Raw genomic sequence first — 20,529 nt, 5'->3', positions numbered from 1 at the left:
AATATGTTGAATAACAGGAAATTATCGAGCTTCCTATCCTGGTTTTACAGTACTAACAACAATAAATGTGGTTAACAGTTTTGTTTTGGTGGAAACTATAGATATGATGGAAAATCTTTAGCGCTGTTCCGACACCTAGTGAGCGTCACTCAAGATACATTTACTTGAGAAGCGAAATGACATAAGGTAAGAAGTCTTTAGATATTTGTACTGGAAAACAAGACAGAAATACCAAGGAAGAACAGTGCAGAGACGTTTGGGATGCTGCTCAGCCGGTTCTGGAAGACTATAGCGGATGTTATATGATGTTCACGCAGAGAGCGCCGTTATAGAATGTGTTTAGGCCCCGAAAACCAGTTCCAAAAGGTCTTTGAAGCTCAAAGTTCATTCATCTTTTACGGCCCTCCAAGCTGCGAGCCAGGTGCGCTTGGACCTGTCCAACACACATATTTCCTCTCCGAGGGGAAAGCCGGAGGAATGGAAAAATGGAGCTCTGGGAGGGATGAGGGAACGGAATGAGGGGATGGAATGTGGGGCTCCGGGAATGTTTAGACCGGTCTGGATAATTGAGTGGATTTGGAACAAGAAAAGACAAACTTTGTTCCTGGGGTGTGCAGGAATGTACTCAAGGATGTCTGGAGAATGATTCCAGCCGGGCTCGATGGAAAGATGGAAAGACAGAGGAATGTCCATAGAAAAGAGGAATTCCAGCCACACACACACACACACACACACACACACACACACACACACACACACAGATCGCATACTCGAAATATCATACTTCCCTACTATAGTAGGTGAAAAACAGTATGTGACAAGAGTAGTATGTCTGAATTCACAGTAGTCATAAAAGAGTGTTCAAAAAGTACCCGGATGACCTACTATTTCCGGCGAGATTCTAAAGTGTGTGCATATGATGGACAATTTATTATCCAATGAGGCCACAGGAGAGGATTTGTAAATGGCAGTCAGAATTGAGTTATAAAGTCAGAATTGCGTGATATAAAGTCAGAATCTCACAATTCTGACTTTATATCTCGCAATTCCGACTTTATATCTCACAATTCCGACTTTATATCTCGCAATTCCGACTTTATATCACGCAATTCCGACTTTATATCTCGCAATTCCGACTTTATATCTCGCAATTCCGACTTTATATCACGCAATTCCGACTTTATATCACGCAATTCTGACTTTATATCTCGCAATTCCGACTTTATATCTCGCAATTCCGACTTTATATCTCGCAATTCCGACTGTATATCACGCAATTCCGACTTTATATCTCGCAATTCCGACTTTATATCACGCAATTCCGACTTTATATCACGCAATTCCGACTTTATATCATGCAATTCCGACTTTATATCTCGCAATTCCGACTTTATATCACGAAATTCCGACTTTATAACTCCCAATTCCGACTTTATATCTCGCAATTCCGACTTTATATCACGCAATTCCGACCTTATATCACTCAATTCTGACTTTATAACTCACAATTCTGACTTTACATCTCGCAATTCTGACTTTATATCACTCAATTCTGACCTTATATCACACAATTCTTAAAAAAAAAGTCATAATTGAAAGATAAAAAGTCGCAATTACCTTTTTTATTTTTTATTCATTGGCGGAAACAAGCTTCTACACTTATTCAAAATAAGTACCAACTCAACTCATCAGTCAAAGTGGTGTTACGTTACAAAAGTGTTGACTTCTATAAAGACAGTGAGTGTTTAGGGTGCCATTTGGGACAGGGCCTATATTTCAAAAGTCTGAATGCAGTGATAATTTCGTTTGGATCTGTGCCAGTCGCCTGCTTCATCCTGTTTTGGAATAAGTTGGAATGACGTCAGTTCTCCATGGGTTTCCTCAGGAATTTCTGTGGGTTTAAGCTGCTGTCAAGTTGCTATATAAGGACTACAGTGCTTGTAGTAGTTGTAGTCCTTATTTAGGAACATACACAGCGGCTTTGAAATTCATGTTTGAGCTATTACTGTACACTAATACTTTTGACCACAGACCTTATTTTACTCATAAATCCAAAACCACCACTATATAAAGAACCAGGATATTTTGCATGCATGTCACAATAGATTAAAAGTGCTGTTAGCTCAAAAATGCCAGGCTAATTTTTTATTGTTTAGATAATTACTTGTCTTTTAAAATCATGTGAGAAATGTGAAGCTTGATAATTAGACACAGCAAAAAACAAACTATTTAGATCACAAAACACCTTGCATAATTATGGCATAAACAGAAATCAGAAAATTAATGTTATTTACTAATACTACCTCTAGTAATAATAATAATAATAATAATAGCGAAAAATAATTATGATTTATGATTAGAAAAAATAATATGTAAAAGGTCCGTTCGCGCCATGTTGTTATTAGCGTACTTACGAGATTTCAACTTGTAAAAAAAATTCACGTCCTCTTAGAGCTCGTAATTACAATTTGTAAGCTAGGAAGTTTCTGAGAGCTCCTACTTGTACCATGTGACCGCTGTACCACATGACCGCTGCAGATTTATTTAGTGTTGCCATAGTCACTCATAATTCCCAGTCTGAGTAGAATATTGCATGTTGTCATCTCAAAATTACGGTGATTACAACATGGCGTGAACGCAGCATAAGTTGCACATTCCGTTATTAATTTTTACGTTTTACTCGGACTGGAAATTATGCGTTTCTATGGCAACACTATCAATGCCTAAATTAATCTGCAGTGGTCACATGGTACAAGAAGGAGGTCTCGGAAAATTCCCAGCTTACAAGTTGTAATTACGAGCTCTGAGAGGACGTGAACGCTTTTTACAAATTGAAATCTCTTAAATACGCAAATTACGGTAATTACAACATGGCATGAACGCACCTTTTACATATTGTCGTTTTTTCTAATCGTAATTCATAATTATTTTTTGCTATTATTATTATTTATTACGAGTTCTACAAGGATGTGTATGATTTTTATAAGTTGGAATCTCGTAATTATGGTAAATACTACATGGCGTGAACGCAACTTTATTTATGCACTGATAGTGTTGCCATAGAAATGCAGAATTTTCAGTCCGAGTAGAACGTAAATATTAAAAACGTAACGTGTAACTTATGCTGTCGTGATTACCGTAAATATAGATCCGTATGCTTTCGAATCGCTCTCGCGGCGGTACTTTGATATCGTCGACCGATCGATCTGCATAGCGCCGCTTCAAGTCGAACACATCTTAAATCTGCAGTGGTCAGGTGGTACAGCGTCCACGTGCTATTTGTTGCTTGATAGGAGCTGCGCAGACCGATCAGCGTATGACATCAAAGTACCGCGAGAGCATTTACGACTCCTTATGCTTTTGAATCGCTCTCGCGGTACTTTGATGTCCTACGTCGATCGGGCAGCGCAGCGCCGATACATCTCGAACAAGCCTATTCACAGCGAAGTTACACGTGAGGTTTTTTCTAGACAATATTGTATGCAGTCTTTAATGATTTAAATATATATATATTTAAATTGGGGCTAAAAAAAATAACAAACTTTAGATTTGGTACTTTTTTTTTATTATTGTTTTTAAATCTGTTATCACATTGGTGCGCGGCGCTTGGGGAGCGTCCGTGACGTCATCAGCGCGCTGTTCTCGCCCTTCCAGAGCTCGAGCTGTGCGCGTGCAGAACCACAACAGGGAGGAACAACAACAACAACAACAACAAACAAACAAACGGTCCAATAAACACACAACACGCAGAGCTCCAGGCGCACCGCTTTACAACCGTTAGACCCGGCGATCGCGGAGTTCGAGCGGTGAGGAAGTGAGGCATGGCTGGGCTGATGTCCGGGTTCGGCAGCTTTACGCACGCTGTGGTTCGCGCAGTCCCTCAGTCTCTGGCCAAAGAAGCGCTCAGGACCGGCAGTCTGGAGGTGGACCTGCTGAAAGCGCAGAAGGAGCATGACGAGTACGTGTCGGTTCTGAAGCACCGGCTCGGGCTGGAGGTGGTGGAGCTGCCCGCGGATGAGACGCTGCCGGACTGCGTGTTCGTGGAGGATGCGGCGGTGGTGTGCGGCGACACGGCGCTCATCACCAGACCCGGAGCGGAGAGCAGAAGGAAGGAGGTACTGATACGAATATCTATAACATTGGTTTTCATGCACCGTGTATATGAAAGCTGCACTTGTTCATTCAAGAGTGATTCTTGCTGTTAATCTATATTAAAATGGTCTTGGTTTGTTTTTTAAAGGTTGTGCATTTTCAACAGACCGTCCAACAAAATTGTGTCAAGTTTTAGTTTTCCTTATGCTTGAGGTCAAGGGTCATTTTGAGCTTTCTCCTTTAGTAACATGCATTCAGCTCAATAACTGTTTCAGTTTGCTGGATGTGTTCATGCATGTTGTGCAATGACCGGCATAACATGCTGACTGGTTTATAGATCAGATTACACCAAAATATACTGAATCAGTGTATTGTCCTCATATATCATCAAGCAAACAATTCATCGGCATTGAAAGATGAGAAATATCACTCACTAAACAGAATGATTTTCATCATTTTTCCATGTGATTTGATGTATGCATGTGTAACCAACACGTTTTACTCTATAGTGAATGCCTTTTATAGTTAAAATACATCTTGTTTTCTTCAGTTAAAGTTACAGGATTTTTTTGCAAAAATGAAGCTGGTGAATAATCTTTCATGTGCGCCGTCAGCATCCCTGTGCACTCCACTGCATGCAGTAAATGAATGGGTGTTTCCAGAGCTCTGAAAGGGTTAACACAGCAGCACATGACCGTCATTCATAAAACACAAAAATATCACTCGTGAATGAAAGAGATGATGATGTGCAGTAATGGAACTGGTTCAGGCACCATCTGTTAGAGAGGTTTGACGTTTGTAATATGAAAACAGTTATGTATGACTTGCTGTGTGGATGCAAAGGTGTTGTTAGGGGTTTCTAGGTAGTTGCTAATGCATTTGGAGCAGTTGCTTGTAGTGAGAGATCATTTAATCCTCTCTGAAGTGGATCCAGGAGTTTGTTTGTGGCCGTTTGGAGAAACTGAGTGAGAATGTAATTGGTTTAATAGTCAAAATTATGACTTTATGTGACAGTTATGACTTTCTATGTCATAATCGACATTTATGTCATAATTATGACTTTTTGAATTTCAACTTATGTCATAATTTCTACTGTATAATTTCATAATTGACTTTTTAAATCATAATTTTGATTTAGTATGTCATAATTTCGACTTTCCATCTCATTAATATGACTTATGCCATAATCATAATTATAATTTTTTTTAAATAATAATTTCGATTTAGCATGTCATAATTTTGACTTTTTGTCGTAATTGTCTTAATAATTTTGACTTTTCATTTCATAATTATGACTTAGTATGCCATAATTTGATTTTTCTTCTCATTAATAACTTAGTACAGTATGTCATAATTCCAACTTTTTGTCATGATTATGATTTATAAAAGCATGATTTTTGGATCAACTGAGTGAGAATAGTTTAGTTTTTTATACTAAGTCATAATAATGAGATAAAAAAAAAATCTAAATTTTGATTTTGTCATAATTATGACTTTTGAAGTCAGAATTTCGATTTAGCATGTCATAATTTAAACTTTTTGTCATAATTATTTTTTTAAGTCATAATTTCGACTTTTCATCTCATAACTATGACTTAGTATGCCATAATTTTGACACTTCATATCATTAAAATGATTTAGTATTTCATAATTTCTTATTTTTAGTGTCATAATTATGACTTTTTAAATCATAATTTCGATTTAGCATCCTTTAAACCTTTTGTCATAATTGTCTTTTTAGGTCATAATTTCAGAATCTCATAATTATGACTTACTATGCCATAATTTTGTTTTTTTATGTCATGATTACGATTTACAAGCATGATTTTGTTGAGACCGTTTGGATCAACTCAGTGAGAATGTAAGTCAAAATTATGACTTTCTATGTCTAATTGACATTTATGTCATGATTATGAATTTTAAAAAGCATGATTTTTGTGGCTGTTTGGATCAGTTGAGTGAAAATGTTGCAAAATTTGTTTTTTCGTTTCATACTAAGTCATAATAATGAGATAAAAGTCAAAATTAGGACTTTCTATGTCATAATTGACATTTATGTGTTCGCTTTTTAGCTATATCATAGTTATGATTTCCCTGCGCATGATTTAGTTTGAGGCCGTTGGATCAGCTGAGTGAGAATGTAACGGGTTTAGTTTCGTTCTTTCAGCGCAGGTTGGTGTTCTTGCATCAGCTCTGGTGGGCGACTCTAATCTCGGCCCAGGTCTGTTTGTGTTTCTGTGCGCGGTTCCCGCGGGACGATCGGTCACGTGTGTCGCTCTGTAGCCCGGCTCAGTTGGGAACCCAGCCTAATAGATTGTGATTGGTTTTTAATGTTGTTATACTTTACAAGATGAAATCTGAGCCTATGAAAGCAGCGCTGAGGGATTGTAGCAGGTGTGTTGTTCATCTGGATGAAGAAAATATAGTTTGGATTTATCTGTATGTCAGTATGGAATGGAGTTGTTTAGTTTGTAGTTCTACAATCCAAATTTAAAGCCATTTTTGAGATTTTTGATTACTTAAAGAGGCTTTAACATGAATTTTGAAGTTCTTTAAAATAAGAATGTGAGATTATTTGCTTGACAGTTCACAACAGAGTAAGCTGTAGGAGTTGTTGTACGTTCAGACGTGTTGTACATTGAATCAAATGTGCATGAAATATGTAACTTTTACATTTATGACTCTTTTTACACGTGTATGTTATATATTTGCATATTCACTGTGAACCCATGACCTTGGTGAATCGCAATAACAATTTATTCATCCTTCCTGTCAAAGACTAGAGTTTTTAAAGGTCTGTGTTTGAGACATTAGCCTGATGGTTGTGGTTAATGAAGGTCTCGGGTGTTTGCTAGTAAGTCAGCTCACTCTCTCAGGGGTGAAATTGAGCTTTTAGACCTGCTGCACTTGACTGATTGTCTGAATGTTCATTAATGATGTTTGCAAAGTCAAGAATCCCCATTACAAACCTCTCATAGCAAGTTTCACTGTGTGCGTCGTCCTGCAGCAAACACCCAGGTCGGCCTGATGGGGGCGCTACAGCTGTCAAAAGTAAGTAATGGCTCCTAACTCCTAAACCGTTAGGCGTAGGCTCAAGTGTCTTATATTGATGGAATCCTTGGCTCAGATTCACTCGTCGTTCCGACGAAATTTTCAGGTGTTTTGGATTTTTTGAAAAACATAGTTTTGAAAACTAATCCTAGGTTTTCACTCAATATGAATAAAAACAAGGCAGTACAATTCTCTGGATTCTCTAGGTCAATAATTATCAAAAAAAAGTTAAAATTTTGATTCACGGTCTCTAAGGGCCACCAAAACGTTCAAAGTGGGTGGAGCCACTTTTACTCAAATGGCTATAACTCGTGAACAGAATGAGATATTTTCACCAAAATTGGCACACCTGTGTAAGAGCTCATTCTGTGGTCGCGTGAAAAAGGATGCGGCAACTGGCCACTTGGGGGTGCTATAACAGGAAAAAAACTTGAAAATGGCTATAACTTCTTCACCGTTAGTCTGATCGACTTGAAAATTGGCATGCAGTGTCACTCAAAGGTGCCACGACTGTTTATGAGGACATTGACACATCTCGAAAAACATGGCCGCCGTCGGCCAATGAAGTTCGAGCAGCTATCAGGCAAGGTTAATGGAGGCCGGTCGGAATGAAACTCGCTGGGCCTGTTTGACTCACGGCGCCTTCGTGTTTTTCACATGTGTAAAGGATTGTGTATTGAGCGACTTTTCACACATGCCATTTGTACCACATGGTAGAACTCCTCATTCTGAGCAACTTTGCCTCTAGGACCACCGCTGTCAATCGAATTGTTCGTTAAATATTGGAGATTATTTCAAAAACCAACTTTGGCGAACTAGTCCTAGGTTTTTAGCTCAACCTCCGTAACCATTAAAAAGCTTTATAAATCATATATTTCCTATAGTAAACTACCTGTATTGGCTGTAAATGGTTCTTTCCATCTATGATCGAGATGGTTACAGTCTTGCTAATTCAAACATAATACCTTTTTACACATGTGCTTAAAGGCTTAAAAGGCTTAAACCCCGATAATTGCTGCGTGCAGCTATATTGTTAATGTTCCTTGAGATTCACTTATAATGTTACTAAAGTTTTTCATACAAAAAAACCCAAATATATATATATAAATATACATATATACATATATATATATATATATATATATATATATATATATATATATATATATAATATACATATATATATATATATATAATATGCAGAAAAATGATTATTTTCAACCCTCATACTGAAATGATTCGTTTTTAAGGCTTGTTGAACTCTTTGCAAACTCTCTATTACACTGTGCCTTGTTTACAAAACAAAATGCTCCGAACAAACATATAATCCTCCGACGCGATCCGGGACACCATTAAAACAATTTAAATAATTTGATTTCTAATATCATGACCACTTTAAAGATGTTTTGCATGGGCAAACCATTGCATTTTTCATACGTTGGATTAATGGCTGTTTACCTCAGGTGAACCTTGATTTGTTTAGCCGTAACGTTTGGGAAATTGTTGGATTGTTGCATCACTGAGGAATTCAGGTCAAACTGAAATCGTTGTCATTTTAAATGTTCAATTCATGCAAAATGGAAAATTACATAAGAGCCGCTGGGAAGTCGTACGGAAGTCAAGCGGTTAGACCTACTTTTGCTGTCAGCTCTCATGAAAGATAATGAGTGCATGCCTGCGGCGTTTGCTGAAATGTATATCTGTTCGCTTTGAATAAACTTAGAGGGCCGGGATCTCTGTGCTTCAACACGCAACTGCTTGGCAGCGTTTCCTAAAGCAAACATTGTCTTTGTGAAAGATGCTTGGATCAAGTTATTTGGGTCATGGCAATCTCGCCTATTATTTGAGTGCAGATTGGCCGAAATCAAGAGCACATTTTTACGGGTACGACGAGGGTTTCGTTGAAGGTCTCGTTCCTTCAGTAGCACAATTTAGCGATATCTTAAATCTTGCTTTAGGAACATTTTTTAGCCTTCACATGCCGTAGCTAAGTGAAATGCCCAGTCTGTCGTTTATAAAGCTGTCTGCGTTGCCCTGAAAGGCTTGGCTGATAAAAGAGAAGGTTACAGATATAAAACTGTTTCCAGCTGGAGCACAAAAGCTGCTGTAACAAGACATCGATCTTTGGCCTCTGTGGAGTTTCTGGTTAGATATTAACCTTGTTATGGTCATTTATACAGCACTATCTTGTGTAAAAAATATGCATGAGCAATGACCCACAAAATGCTGCATGATGCAGTGATTTTACCATGGTTTAGAGGTGGTAAACTCCAATTTCTCCAATTCTAACAGTATTTGCATGTTTTATTGTTGCTTTCACATGTAAATAATGTACTTTTTATTGTTGTACTGTATCATATCTCTTAGTCTTGTCAATAATTATGCAAAATGTTCCCATTTTACCAAAGTCAACTTCCTCTTGAGCTCGTCGCAGCAGTGCATGACAGCTGTTTAACTCAGAGACACTGAATATGTTTTGCCATCTGGCTCAGAGTGTGTGTGTGTGTGTGTGTGTGTATTGATTGGTCTAAATACACACACTCTTGCTGTTCACTGTGGCGTGACTGATGTCTGGTGACAGATGCATCGATAGATGGCACTTAACTTTGACCCCACCGCTGACTCCGCGCTACTGAAATATTAATGAATATATTAAACTTATTTTAGATTTGCCTTTAAAGGAAATGCATGTTGTGACACTGTCACATAAGACACGTGTTTTAACCGCTCAGTATATATAACATGATGGTTTTATGTATATTTGAGTTTTATTTGGGTTACATGTTGTAATTCCTCTTACTTATTTTAAAGTGTATATGTCTTTAAATGTGTATGGGTCTGCCTGTCATGTGACTGATCACATGACAGGAACCAGGAAGTAAGCCAGCATAAAGGAGGCAGCATGGCAAACAATCAATGTCTCATTACAAACATACTAGCTGGACTGTGGAGTTACATTTTATGGACTTACCTTTCCAGCAAATCACATCACTCTTCATTGGATTATCACTTCTGTGGACTTTGTATATACACCGGTGGACACTTTCACATTGGGACTTACATCACGCTAGGATTCTTATGGACTGTTTTAGGGTATGGTGCAAATGGACTCCACGCTTTTAAACAGCCTAAGTTATTCTAGTTTTATTGTGTTGTTTTAAGTTCCATGTGAATATTGTAAATACACCTTATTTATTCATTTCTGTTGTCTGTCTCATCTTTTTAAACACTCCAAAAGCTCACGCAGTTTAATCTGACCCCATTTTAATACATGTAAACTCGACCGATAGGGCCGATCGTTACAATGTACAATAGACTTTTTTGAGATCATTCGCTCAGCCACACATTAGTAGCTTTTATATGAGGAAGTGCATTTTTCCAAGTCTTCAGAGGCAAAGTTGAAATGAATTTGCAATGCAGCGACTGATGCAGAAAATTCAGCTGTTTTATTATTTCTTTAGGATGACATTTAAAGTGCCCCTATTATGCTTTTTCGGATATTCCCTGTCACGCAGTGTGTAATAAAGCTGTTTATGAATGTAAAAGGTCTAGATAAATTGAGTTTTTGTCTCGAAACCTTTCGAGTACCTTCAGAGCATGGTGCCAATGGCACAAAAGTATTGCATTTTATATCATAATACTGTATTGTCGATAATGGCAATTTCATGTTTTGTTCAATTATAGCGCCACCAAGAGGCACAATCCCACCACTTTTTTAATGTGTCCTCAGAGTGAGCCCATACATGTGTGTGCCAAATTTGGTGAAAATATCTCATTTTGTTTTGGAGTTATAGACATTTATATGTATGAGAACATAAAAAATGACCCATGGGCGACTTTGATTTGATTATTTTGCCACTTACTATCGAGGTAAGTAGGTAAATGTTGCAAATGTGCTCAGTTCAGTTTGAACAACAAGAATGACACTTTATATTCAAAATAAATTTCTCTTAATGCATGCAAAACATTATAATGCATTACTTTCAATTTGCACTACTTTGCTTACTTCCAAAATGTGATGCACTTGGAGCAAAAAAAATGTTTACTAAGATTTCCCTTTGCACATTGGTGAAACTCAGAACTCGTTCTGAATGCTGAACCTCATGTTTTAAACTGATGTTCTGGAGATTCCCAGCCCGAGGGGTTTCCTGATCCGTGTGTTCAGTCTCACTCTCTTCAGCTGCTTTGACTCTTGACCTCACCGTCCAGTGTCCATCATCGACGCCTCCTTTTAAGATCGCTGACTGTTTTACCTTGGAGAACTTTCAGAGGAACATCTGGTGAGATGAAGCTCATAAGATAAAAACAAGTCATTAAAACAACACTGGAGGTTAAAACATTGGCAGTATTGAGTCAGATGTTGAATACATTTTCAATGTGGGACCAAACATTTCCAAACAGAAGCCATGCATTATTAATGTTCATCTGGTTTGATGTCTTGAGATTATATAAACAATCTAATTCACTGGTACTCTCTGTTCTGTTAAAGCAGCTCTAAATTCGCTTCAGAACAGAATGTGCATCTGTATGAAGGTCATGCGTTCAGATCAACACTGGATTCTGACCAATCGAATGGAGAACGAAGTTCTTGTTCGGCCTTTTGACGTTTCGTTTAATAAAAACCATGTATGTTCTGGTCCTAATAGTGCCTGTGACCGCATGATTGACAGAATCGTTTTCATTATAAGTTGGCGTGAAGTTTTTGAACTGTCAGTTTCTTCATGAAAGCTTAATGAAGTTTTGATGTGGAAAAGCACATGAGGGGAATTCTGCCAGGAGTCTGATAAAATGGGTCATATTCGAAAGCTCATTGAGTCTTATGAAGTGATGATTGATAAGCTGGAGTGGATTGTGAGCATTTTCATGTGTGTGTTTTTAGAGTGTATTTGGCCGTAATCCAATGCATTAATCCCATAAATGACGAAGCAAAGGAGAGGACAGCAAATTATAATTACTCAGTTTGACTGCGGCTCTACAGTATAAATACTCTGTACATCAAACAATCTGGATCAGATAAAGCACTAAGTGACACATGGTAAAAACACTGTTACTCACACTTGTGTGTTGCAACATTACTGTCGGGTCCAATATAGTCATCGTCTCTAATCTTCAGTCTCTGTCTTGTTTAAAAATGAATCCGCAGTAAAATGAAGTGAAGTGTTAATGTTAGGATCGCAAGGATGGCAATGCGAAGCCTGTTTTTCTGGTGTAACGTAACTAAAGAGACAAATTAGTTTATTCTTATTAATATAAGGATAGAGTTCTTACGCATGACAAAGCAAATCACATTTAAAATAATTACTGAAGAATTGTTAAACATTCAGAAAATATTTAAACCAAAATGTATTTCCATAAATCTGACAGGGTGGGCAAGCTGTCAATCAAGCAGCTCCGCCCCTGCAGCGAAACCAGCAGAATCTTTAAAAGATACCGTGATACAGATATCGCCCAGCAGTAAACGAAATAAATGTTAAGGGAAATTTAAGAAAATTTATATAAAAATATATATTTTATTTCAGATATTTACCAAGGCAACATTTCTAATTTTCACTTAGTTTACGGTACTAAAATGAATAAAACATAAATAAAATGTATTTTAAAATAAATATTAAATATAAATATTTATTAAAACATAAAATAATAGAACAAAATAAATATATTAAAAATAATGAAATAATATATGAATACAAATAATATAATTTATTAATTATATATTAAAAATACATGAATAAAAATAACTATATAGACACATTTTTAAAAAAGACTAGTAAAAATGAGAAAAATGCAAATGAAAACAAACTAATTTTAAAATCTCATTAAAAACTATAATGGAACTGAACTGAAATAAAAATGTCAATAAAAATATATTTAATTAATAATATAAATATTTATTAATAGAAATAAAATAATAGAACATTTATAAATATATTATAAAAATAATGAAATAATATTTTAATAAAAATGATATAATTTTATTAATAATATATTAAAAATACATGAATAAATAGACACATTTAAAAAAAAAAAAAGACTAGTAAAAATGACAAAAACACAACAGCATAAAACTAAAATTAAAACGGATATAAAAATCTCATTAAAAACTATAATGGAATATGAATGATACTAAAATAACTCTGGCAGGAGGATGTGATTCAGTTCATAATTCAGAATAATCAGGTCAGATTCACTCAGTTGCTCAATCAGAACATCTGGACTTTGTCGTTGTCAGAGTTGGTTTGAAGGTTCACGTCTGTGCTGATGATCTCCACACACAACACTTGAGCTCATCCCTCAACAAACCAAAAGTGAATGCTTACGGAAACTAGAAACAAGCAGCATGTCGACTGATGTCATGAACATGGAAACTTCGGAAAACTGGACACATTTAAATCCTCCGAGACAGATTCCAGTTGTGAGCTTGATTTCTGTTTGTTGTCTGTGGTGTCGATTGCATTTAAACCGCAGCATTTTTTTTTGTGTGTGTGATGCAGGTGTTTCACAATATAAGACCTACACTGTGTTTATAAGATGATAAATGAAGCTCAGAGTTAAGTGTTGGGAAATGTTATCCATGTTTTTCCAGGATAGTTTCTGTGGAACTGATAGAGGTTTCTGTGGAATGAGTCACAGTAAAGTCATTTCAAATGAAGCGTGTTCAACATTAATGCAGATTGGGTTTTGATTTACATCATCTGATTCCTCAGAACCTGCTGCTGGATTGAGGTTCATTTCACTGACCGATGTTTGTGAATGTCTGGAATAGTTTCAGTCACATCCGCACGGACTGTCTGATCTTTGACCCGATCAACTAACTGTAAAGTTTACAAATAATACATCTTTTCCACTTTTAAAATATCTTTCCGTTTGTCTCTGGACATGAGTGTATTGGTGTGAAGGTTACTGCAGTTCAGAGTTAAAGTGCCTGATGGGAAGTTTCATTTCCTGGTTTAAAACTACTTTTTGTATTCTGTGTTTTTTTTTTTTTTCCGAACAACATCACAAAAGAACTTCAAAATTGCAGCCAATCAGAATGTGTCGGATATTTAATAAACTGATTTATATTTTTGACATTTAGAGATTTTGGGCCAATGAGGTTTCACTGTGGGCGAGGTTAACGTGACAACAACAACAACAACGATGATAATAATAATAATAATAATAATAAATATTATTATTTTTATTTGATCTTGATTATTATTACTAAATAAAAACAATATACTAATAATTATTATTGTTTAATCTTGATGATTATTACTAAATATAATATTATTTAACTAATTTTTATTTGTTTAATCTTTATTATTATTAATAAATAAAAACATCATAATAGTAATTATTATTATTATTAGTAGTAGTATTTAATCTTGATTATTACCAAATAAAAATATGTAAATTATAATTATTAATTTTTTTTATTAATAACAGTTATTATGAATATTACTTATTACTAAATTATAAGTTATTAATAAATTATTATTATTAATAAATAAAACATAATAATTATTTTAAATAATTATTTATATTTAATCTTTATTATTTTTATTATTCCTAAATAAATTATTATGGAACTAATAATAAATAATTATTATAATTTCTATTGTTATTATTTAATCTTAATTATTGTTATTAGTGAATACAAATATTATGTAAATATTTATTATTTTATCATTATTTAATCTTCTATATTATTATTATTATTATTATTATTAATAAAAACATTACATTAATGATAATAATAATTATTTAATCTTGATTAATCCTGATGTAATTCACACACATTATGTGTGAGTGTGTGCGTGAGAGTGTCAGAGTGTGCGCCTGTGTGTGTGTCTGCATGAGAGTGTGTGTCTGCATGAGAGTGTGTGTGTGTCTGCATGAGAGTGTGTGAGTGTGCGCCTGTGTGTGTGTGTGCGTGAGACTGTCAGAGTGTGTGTCTGCATGAGAGTGTGTCTGCATGAGTGTGTCTGCATGAGTGTGTCTGCATGAGTGTGTGTCTGCATGAGAGTGTGTGTGTGTCTGCATGAGAGTGTGTGTGTGTCTGCATGAGAGTGTGTGTGTGTGCGCGTGAGAGTGTCAGTGTGTGTGTGCGCATGAGAGTGTGTGCGCGTGTGTGTGCGTGAGAGTGTCAGTGTGTGTGCATGAGCGTGCGTGTGTGTGTGTGTGCATGAGAGAGAGTGTGTGTGCGCATGAGAGAGAGTGTGTGTGCGCACGCGTGTGTGCGTGCGTGAGAGTGTCTGTGTGCGCGCGTGTGTGTGCGTGTGAGAGTGTCAGAGCGTGTGTGTGCGCGTGAGAGTGTGAGTGTGCACGTGCACGTGTGTGTGTGCACGCGTGTGCGTGCGTGCGTGCGTGAGAGTGTGTGCACGTGTGTGTGAGAGTGTGTCAGAGTGCTTGTGTGCGTGAGTGTGTCTGTGTGCGCACGTGGGTGTGCACGTGTGTGTGCGTGAGAGTGTGTCAGAGTGTGTGTGCGCATGTGTGTTTGTGTGTGAGTGTGTGAGAGTGTGTCAGAGTGTGTGTGCATGAGTGTGCGCGCGTATGTCTGCGTGAGTGTGCGCGTGTGTGAGAGAGTGTGAATGAGAGAGAGAGTGTGTGTGTGCACTGTAAAAAAGAATTGTTGCTTAACTTAAAAAAGTAAGTTACCTTAAAATTTTGAGTTCATTGAAATTAAAAATTTGAGTTAATACAATGAAGGTGATTGGTTTAATCAACAGAAACTCAAAATATTGTTGTCTGAACCACATTAATTACTGAAGTTGATGTGATAAATCGTGAAAATAATTTTTTACAGTGCGCGTGCGGGCGTGAGTGCACGTGTGTGCGCGCGTGCGTGTGAGTGCGCGCGTGTGTGTGTTTGTGTGTGTGAGAGAGTGAGAGTGTGTGTGAATTACATCAGGATCTCTGGAACAGTCTTCTCTCTGCGTCCTGCTCCAGTGTCTGGGAAGGTTAGCGCTGGCGTTTGACTCAAACCACACACTGCGTCTCTTTGTTTTGACTAGACAGCGTTCAGACAGGAGCTGTCCGTCTGTCCATCCACCGCCGGAGCGCGTCCTGTTCGGAAGTGACCCAGTTTCCGTCTGCACCACTTCCACGTCTGTGTGAAAACCTGCCTGTGTCATCCATGATGGCCATTCCTGGGTCAGTCTTGACATTCCTAGCGTTCCTGTTCCCACTGCGACATTCCTGCTCCGCACATCAGACCCGGCCATGTGGGAACGTTTGGCACTAAAGGAAAGAGTGTGTTTATTTCCTCGGTTAATACGTTCATCACAGGAAAATTCTGTCATTCGTTTTCCCTGCACCGTCATGGACAAATCGCACACGGTTGAATAAAATATTTAATAAATAATGACTCTTAATTTAGCATTTAATATAATAATTGATTGGAAATCAAACGCAATTGAATACAAATATTTAATAAATATTTAATGTAGCCAAAAGTGATGTCAAAGTGTGTTTTTACGTGTGTGTGACCGTCCTGTCCACATCATCAGCATACATGTGTTGCTAGTTTATTATTTAGGGTGTTCTGGATGGTTTCTAGGGTGTTGCTAGGTGTAGTGTTGTCAAAAGTACCAACCGCGATACCAAGTCGGTACTGAAATTTTAAAAATGTGACGCTCTGAGTGCTGTTGAGCGGATTCGTAAACACCTCTGATTGGCCATTGTGTTGACACGCTCTTCGGATATGTCTGTGATTGGCTGCAATGATCAACGCACGGGAGAGTTTGAAAGTGTTTGTATTTTAAATTGTTTTGAAAGCGAAAGCAGGAGCAGCTGGACCTGTCCGTGTGTATCTTTCCAAGCGCGCGGTGAAGAGCGTCATTGATGACTATTTACAACATGTTTTGGAAGCGTTGATCATTGTAGCCAATCACAGACATATCCGATGAGCGTGTCAACACAATGGCCAATCAGATTTCTAGAGCATTCTGGGTGGTGACTATGATGTTGGTAGGTGTTTTCTTGGGTTTACTGGGTGTTGCTAGGTGGTTTCTAGGATGTTGCTAGTTTGTTAGGGTGTTCTGGGTGGTTTCTATGGTGTTGCTAGGTGGTTTCTAAAATCTTGCTAGTTGGTTTCTAGGGCGTTTCTAGGTGGTTACTAGCATGTTCTGGGTGGTTTCTATTGTCTTTTGTGTGGTATCTAATGTGTTTTAGGTGGTTTATAGGGTGTTGCTAGGTAATTTCTAGGATCTTGCTATTTGGTTGCTTAGGGTGTTGCTAGGAGATTTCTTGAGCGTTCTGGGTGGTGGCTAGGGTGTTGCTAGGTGTTTTCTTGGGTTTACTGGGTGTTGTTAGGTTGTTTCCAGGATGTTGCTAGTTTGTTATTAGGTGTTCTGGGTTGTTTCTAAGGTGTTGCTAGATTGTTTCTAGGATCTTTCTAGTAAGTTGCTAGGTGTTTTCTTGGGTTTTTTGGGTGGTGGCTAGGGTGTTGCTAGGTGTTTTCTTGGTTTTTTTGGGTGGTTTCTAGGGTGCTCTGGATAGTTTCTAAGATCTTGCTAGTTGGTTTCTAGGGTATTGCTAGGTGGTTACTAGCATGTTCTGGGTGGTTGCTAGGTGTTATCTTGGGTTTTCTGGGTGTTTCTAGGATGTTCTGTGTGGTTTCTATGGTGTTGCTGGGTAGTTTCTAAGATCTTGCTAGTTGGTTTCTAAGGTATTGCTAGGTGGTTACTTGCATGCTCTGGGTGGTTGCTAGGTTGTTGTTAGGTGGTTTCTACTGTGTTTTGGGTGGTTTGTTGGGTGTTCTGGGGTGCTTTCTGGGGTGTTGTTAGTTGGTTATTAGGGTGTTGTTAGTTGGTTATTAGGGTGTTGTTAGTGGTTTTCTATGGTGTTGCTAGGTAGTTTTCAAGGATCTTGCTACTTGGTTGTTAGAGTGTTGCTAGGAGATTTCTAAAGTGTTCTGGGTAAGGGCTAGGGTGTTGCTAGTTTGTTATTAGGCTGTTCTGTTCTGGGTGGTTTCTATGATGTTTGTTTGGTAGTTTCTAAGATCTTGCTAGATGGTTTGTAGGGTGTTGCTAGGCGGTTACTAGCATGTTCTGGGTGGTTGCTAGGGTGTTGGTAAGTGGTTTCTGTTGTGTTTCTGAGTAATTGCAGACTCTGGTCTCCGTGATTTTCTGGTCTCTAGATATGGCTTGGGTCCCTCCTTCAATGTAAGTCTGTGGGATTTTTCACCCGTTTTATCGTCCAGCAAAAAATCTGATCACTTAGTAAAACAACAGTGTTTAGTTCCCACTCTGTAACCCATGAACATGCTCATTCAAAAACCAGTTGATTTAGACACACATCGCTGCATTACATTGTCTCTCAGCTGAATGATGTGATTGTTAATGAGAGTGGTGAAAGGGGAATAATTAATGCTAATGAGCCAGGGTTGCCAATTTTTCTGATTACTTCTATATAGTGATTTTAAAGTTGAAAATTGTGTATAACACATAACAGTGACTGTTGAATTTTAGGTATGGGAGTGAATATACGGTGATTATGAATTTTAGGTATTGGAGTGGCATATTTTGATATTTGGAATAGGGTCATTGGGTTAGTTTTGGGCTATTTTTGATCGGCCTTCGTGTGAGTTTCGTTTTACAGACCTGGCAACACTGAACGTGCCCCTCAAAGGTCTCACGCAAGAATTGCTTGAAGCTTCATTGTCTGTAAATAGACCCTGAGTTATGTTGCTCTAGATTTTAGGTAGACAGTAGTTTTGCCATCTGCGTGTGTTTGTGTGTGCGTTCAGCTGTACAGTATATGTGTGTGTGTGTGTGTGTGTGCTCAGCTGTGTGTGTGTGTGTGTGCTCAGCTGTGTCTGTGTGGTCTGATACACACTAGGGTTTCTGTGGGGTTGAATGTTCAGAGATGACGAGTCAAAGGCAGCATGTTGTGACCTCTGTGTGTGTGTGTGTGTGTGTGTGTGTGTGTGTGTTTGTGTGTTTGTGCTCTCGGCAAGGCCAAGTCCTTCCCGTCTCACACCAACACATGAAGAATTTCTCATTTCTGAGTGTGGGAAACTCTTTCAGTGAGAAAATCAACTACATTTTATCCAGTATGTGGAGCTTTTTGTTCACAGATATTAAGAAATTACTTTAAATCTATATAAAAGCATAAATAAGCAAATGTTATTTAAGAAGTTTAATCTAACAAATTTTGATTATTCGCTGAGAAATCTGTTTGTTTTACCGCTAGGCTATTCATGTAATTTTGATATTAACATATTTTACTGCTCTTATGGTTACTATATTCTTGATTATAGCCACCTAATCATATCAGTATTGTTTTTACATGAGCTTAATCACATTACAAGGACGCACAGCATCGTCTGTGAGCTCCCAGCATGCACTGCAACATATATATGTATTAGGGTTGTCAAAAGTACCGTCTTCGGTACCAAGTTGGTGCTGAAATTTTAAAAATGTGATGATACCAGCATTTCCCCTGAGCATTTTGAGTGCTGTTGAGCGGATTCTTAAACACCTCTGATTGGCCATAGAGGAAAACACACTATTACATGTGATTACACTACACAAACACACTATAACATCTGCACAGAGCGCACACCTGAGGATTCACACTTACGTAAGGATCCTCTTAATTGTGTAACCTTGCTTTTCATACTAAAACTGCATGTGTGTGTAAATCTACTGGCATGACGTGTAGAAAATGAGCGCACAGGGAAGCACTTGTAAGGGGCTCTAGTGGGGTTTCCACAGTGTTTCTCTGTCTGTTTTGACTCATCCTCACAGTCCCACTCAGTTCTACATCAGATTCACAAAAATGATTTTATCTGAAATAGGTCGGGCTGGTAAGACAACAGTATGTCATTAACTTGAATCATACAATGACCTCCACCGATAACTACACTATCAGTGAAGGTCATTGTATGATTCACACACTGCTGTGGTTTTAGGGTCAGTTGATCTAAATGGCGAGTATGAAATGAGGTAAATCTCACCTCATACACTCACGTGGCCTCACACACACACGGATCCGTGTTTGCTGGGCTGGATTACGCTTCAGTGGAGGAAAAGAGCTGTTTGACTGACACGACACGTGTGTGTTTCTCCCTCATACTGTGAATGCATGTTATTTTTCTCCTGCACTGATGGACACACACTCGATTAGATCCAAACCCACCGGCACGTGTTTTCCCTGATTTACATCCCAACTTCACTTGGCTAACCAAGAGCTCTGAGTGTGTGTCTGTATCTTATTTCTTATTAAATCTTATACTGTAATACTATACAAAAAAAGCCCTAATTAAAGGGATAGTTTCCTTAAACATGATCATTCTGTTATCATTTAGGGGGTATTTACATGACACAACTTTTTATGTGTTTTTGCCGTTCATTTATATGACAGTGGCGTTTTGTGGGGCCTTAAAGCGCAAACTTTTGAAAA

General features: G+C 37.7%; 1 protein-coding gene across 6 annotated transcripts in view; it reads left to right on the top strand.

Moving 5' to 3' along the window:
• ddah1 (dimethylarginine dimethylaminohydrolase 1) overlaps positions 1–20,529 on the top strand; it is a 60,395-nt gene that overhangs the window by 5,341 nt on the left and 34,525 nt on the right. Inside the window, exon 2 of one of the 6 annotated variants that reach the window (XM_051881214.1) lies at positions 3,655–4,115. The exons of 1 other annotated variant lie outside the window; for it this stretch is intronic. In XM_051881214.1, coding sequence (XP_051737174.1) covers positions 3,822–4,115 — 294 coding nt within the window. In that variant the 5' untranslated portion in view covers positions 3,655–3,821. Of the gene's footprint in view, positions 1–3,605; positions 4,116–4,831; positions 4,880–7,104; positions 7,144–13,386; positions 13,556–20,529 lie in introns of those variants that run through there. 4 more of the 6 variants (XM_051881213.1, XM_051881216.1, XM_051881218.1 and 1 more) reach the window with 4 other exon arrangements.

Source organism: Ctenopharyngodon idella, chromosome 22 (assembly GCF_019924925.1).
Source record: "Ctenopharyngodon idella isolate HZGC_01 chromosome 22, HZGC01, whole genome shotgun sequence".
Taxonomy (NCBI): Eukaryota; Metazoa; Chordata; class Actinopteri; order Cypriniformes; family Xenocyprididae; genus Ctenopharyngodon; species Ctenopharyngodon idella.
The sequence above is the reverse complement of the archived record's forward strand: the minus strand, read 5'-3'. Positions and strand labels throughout refer to the sequence as shown.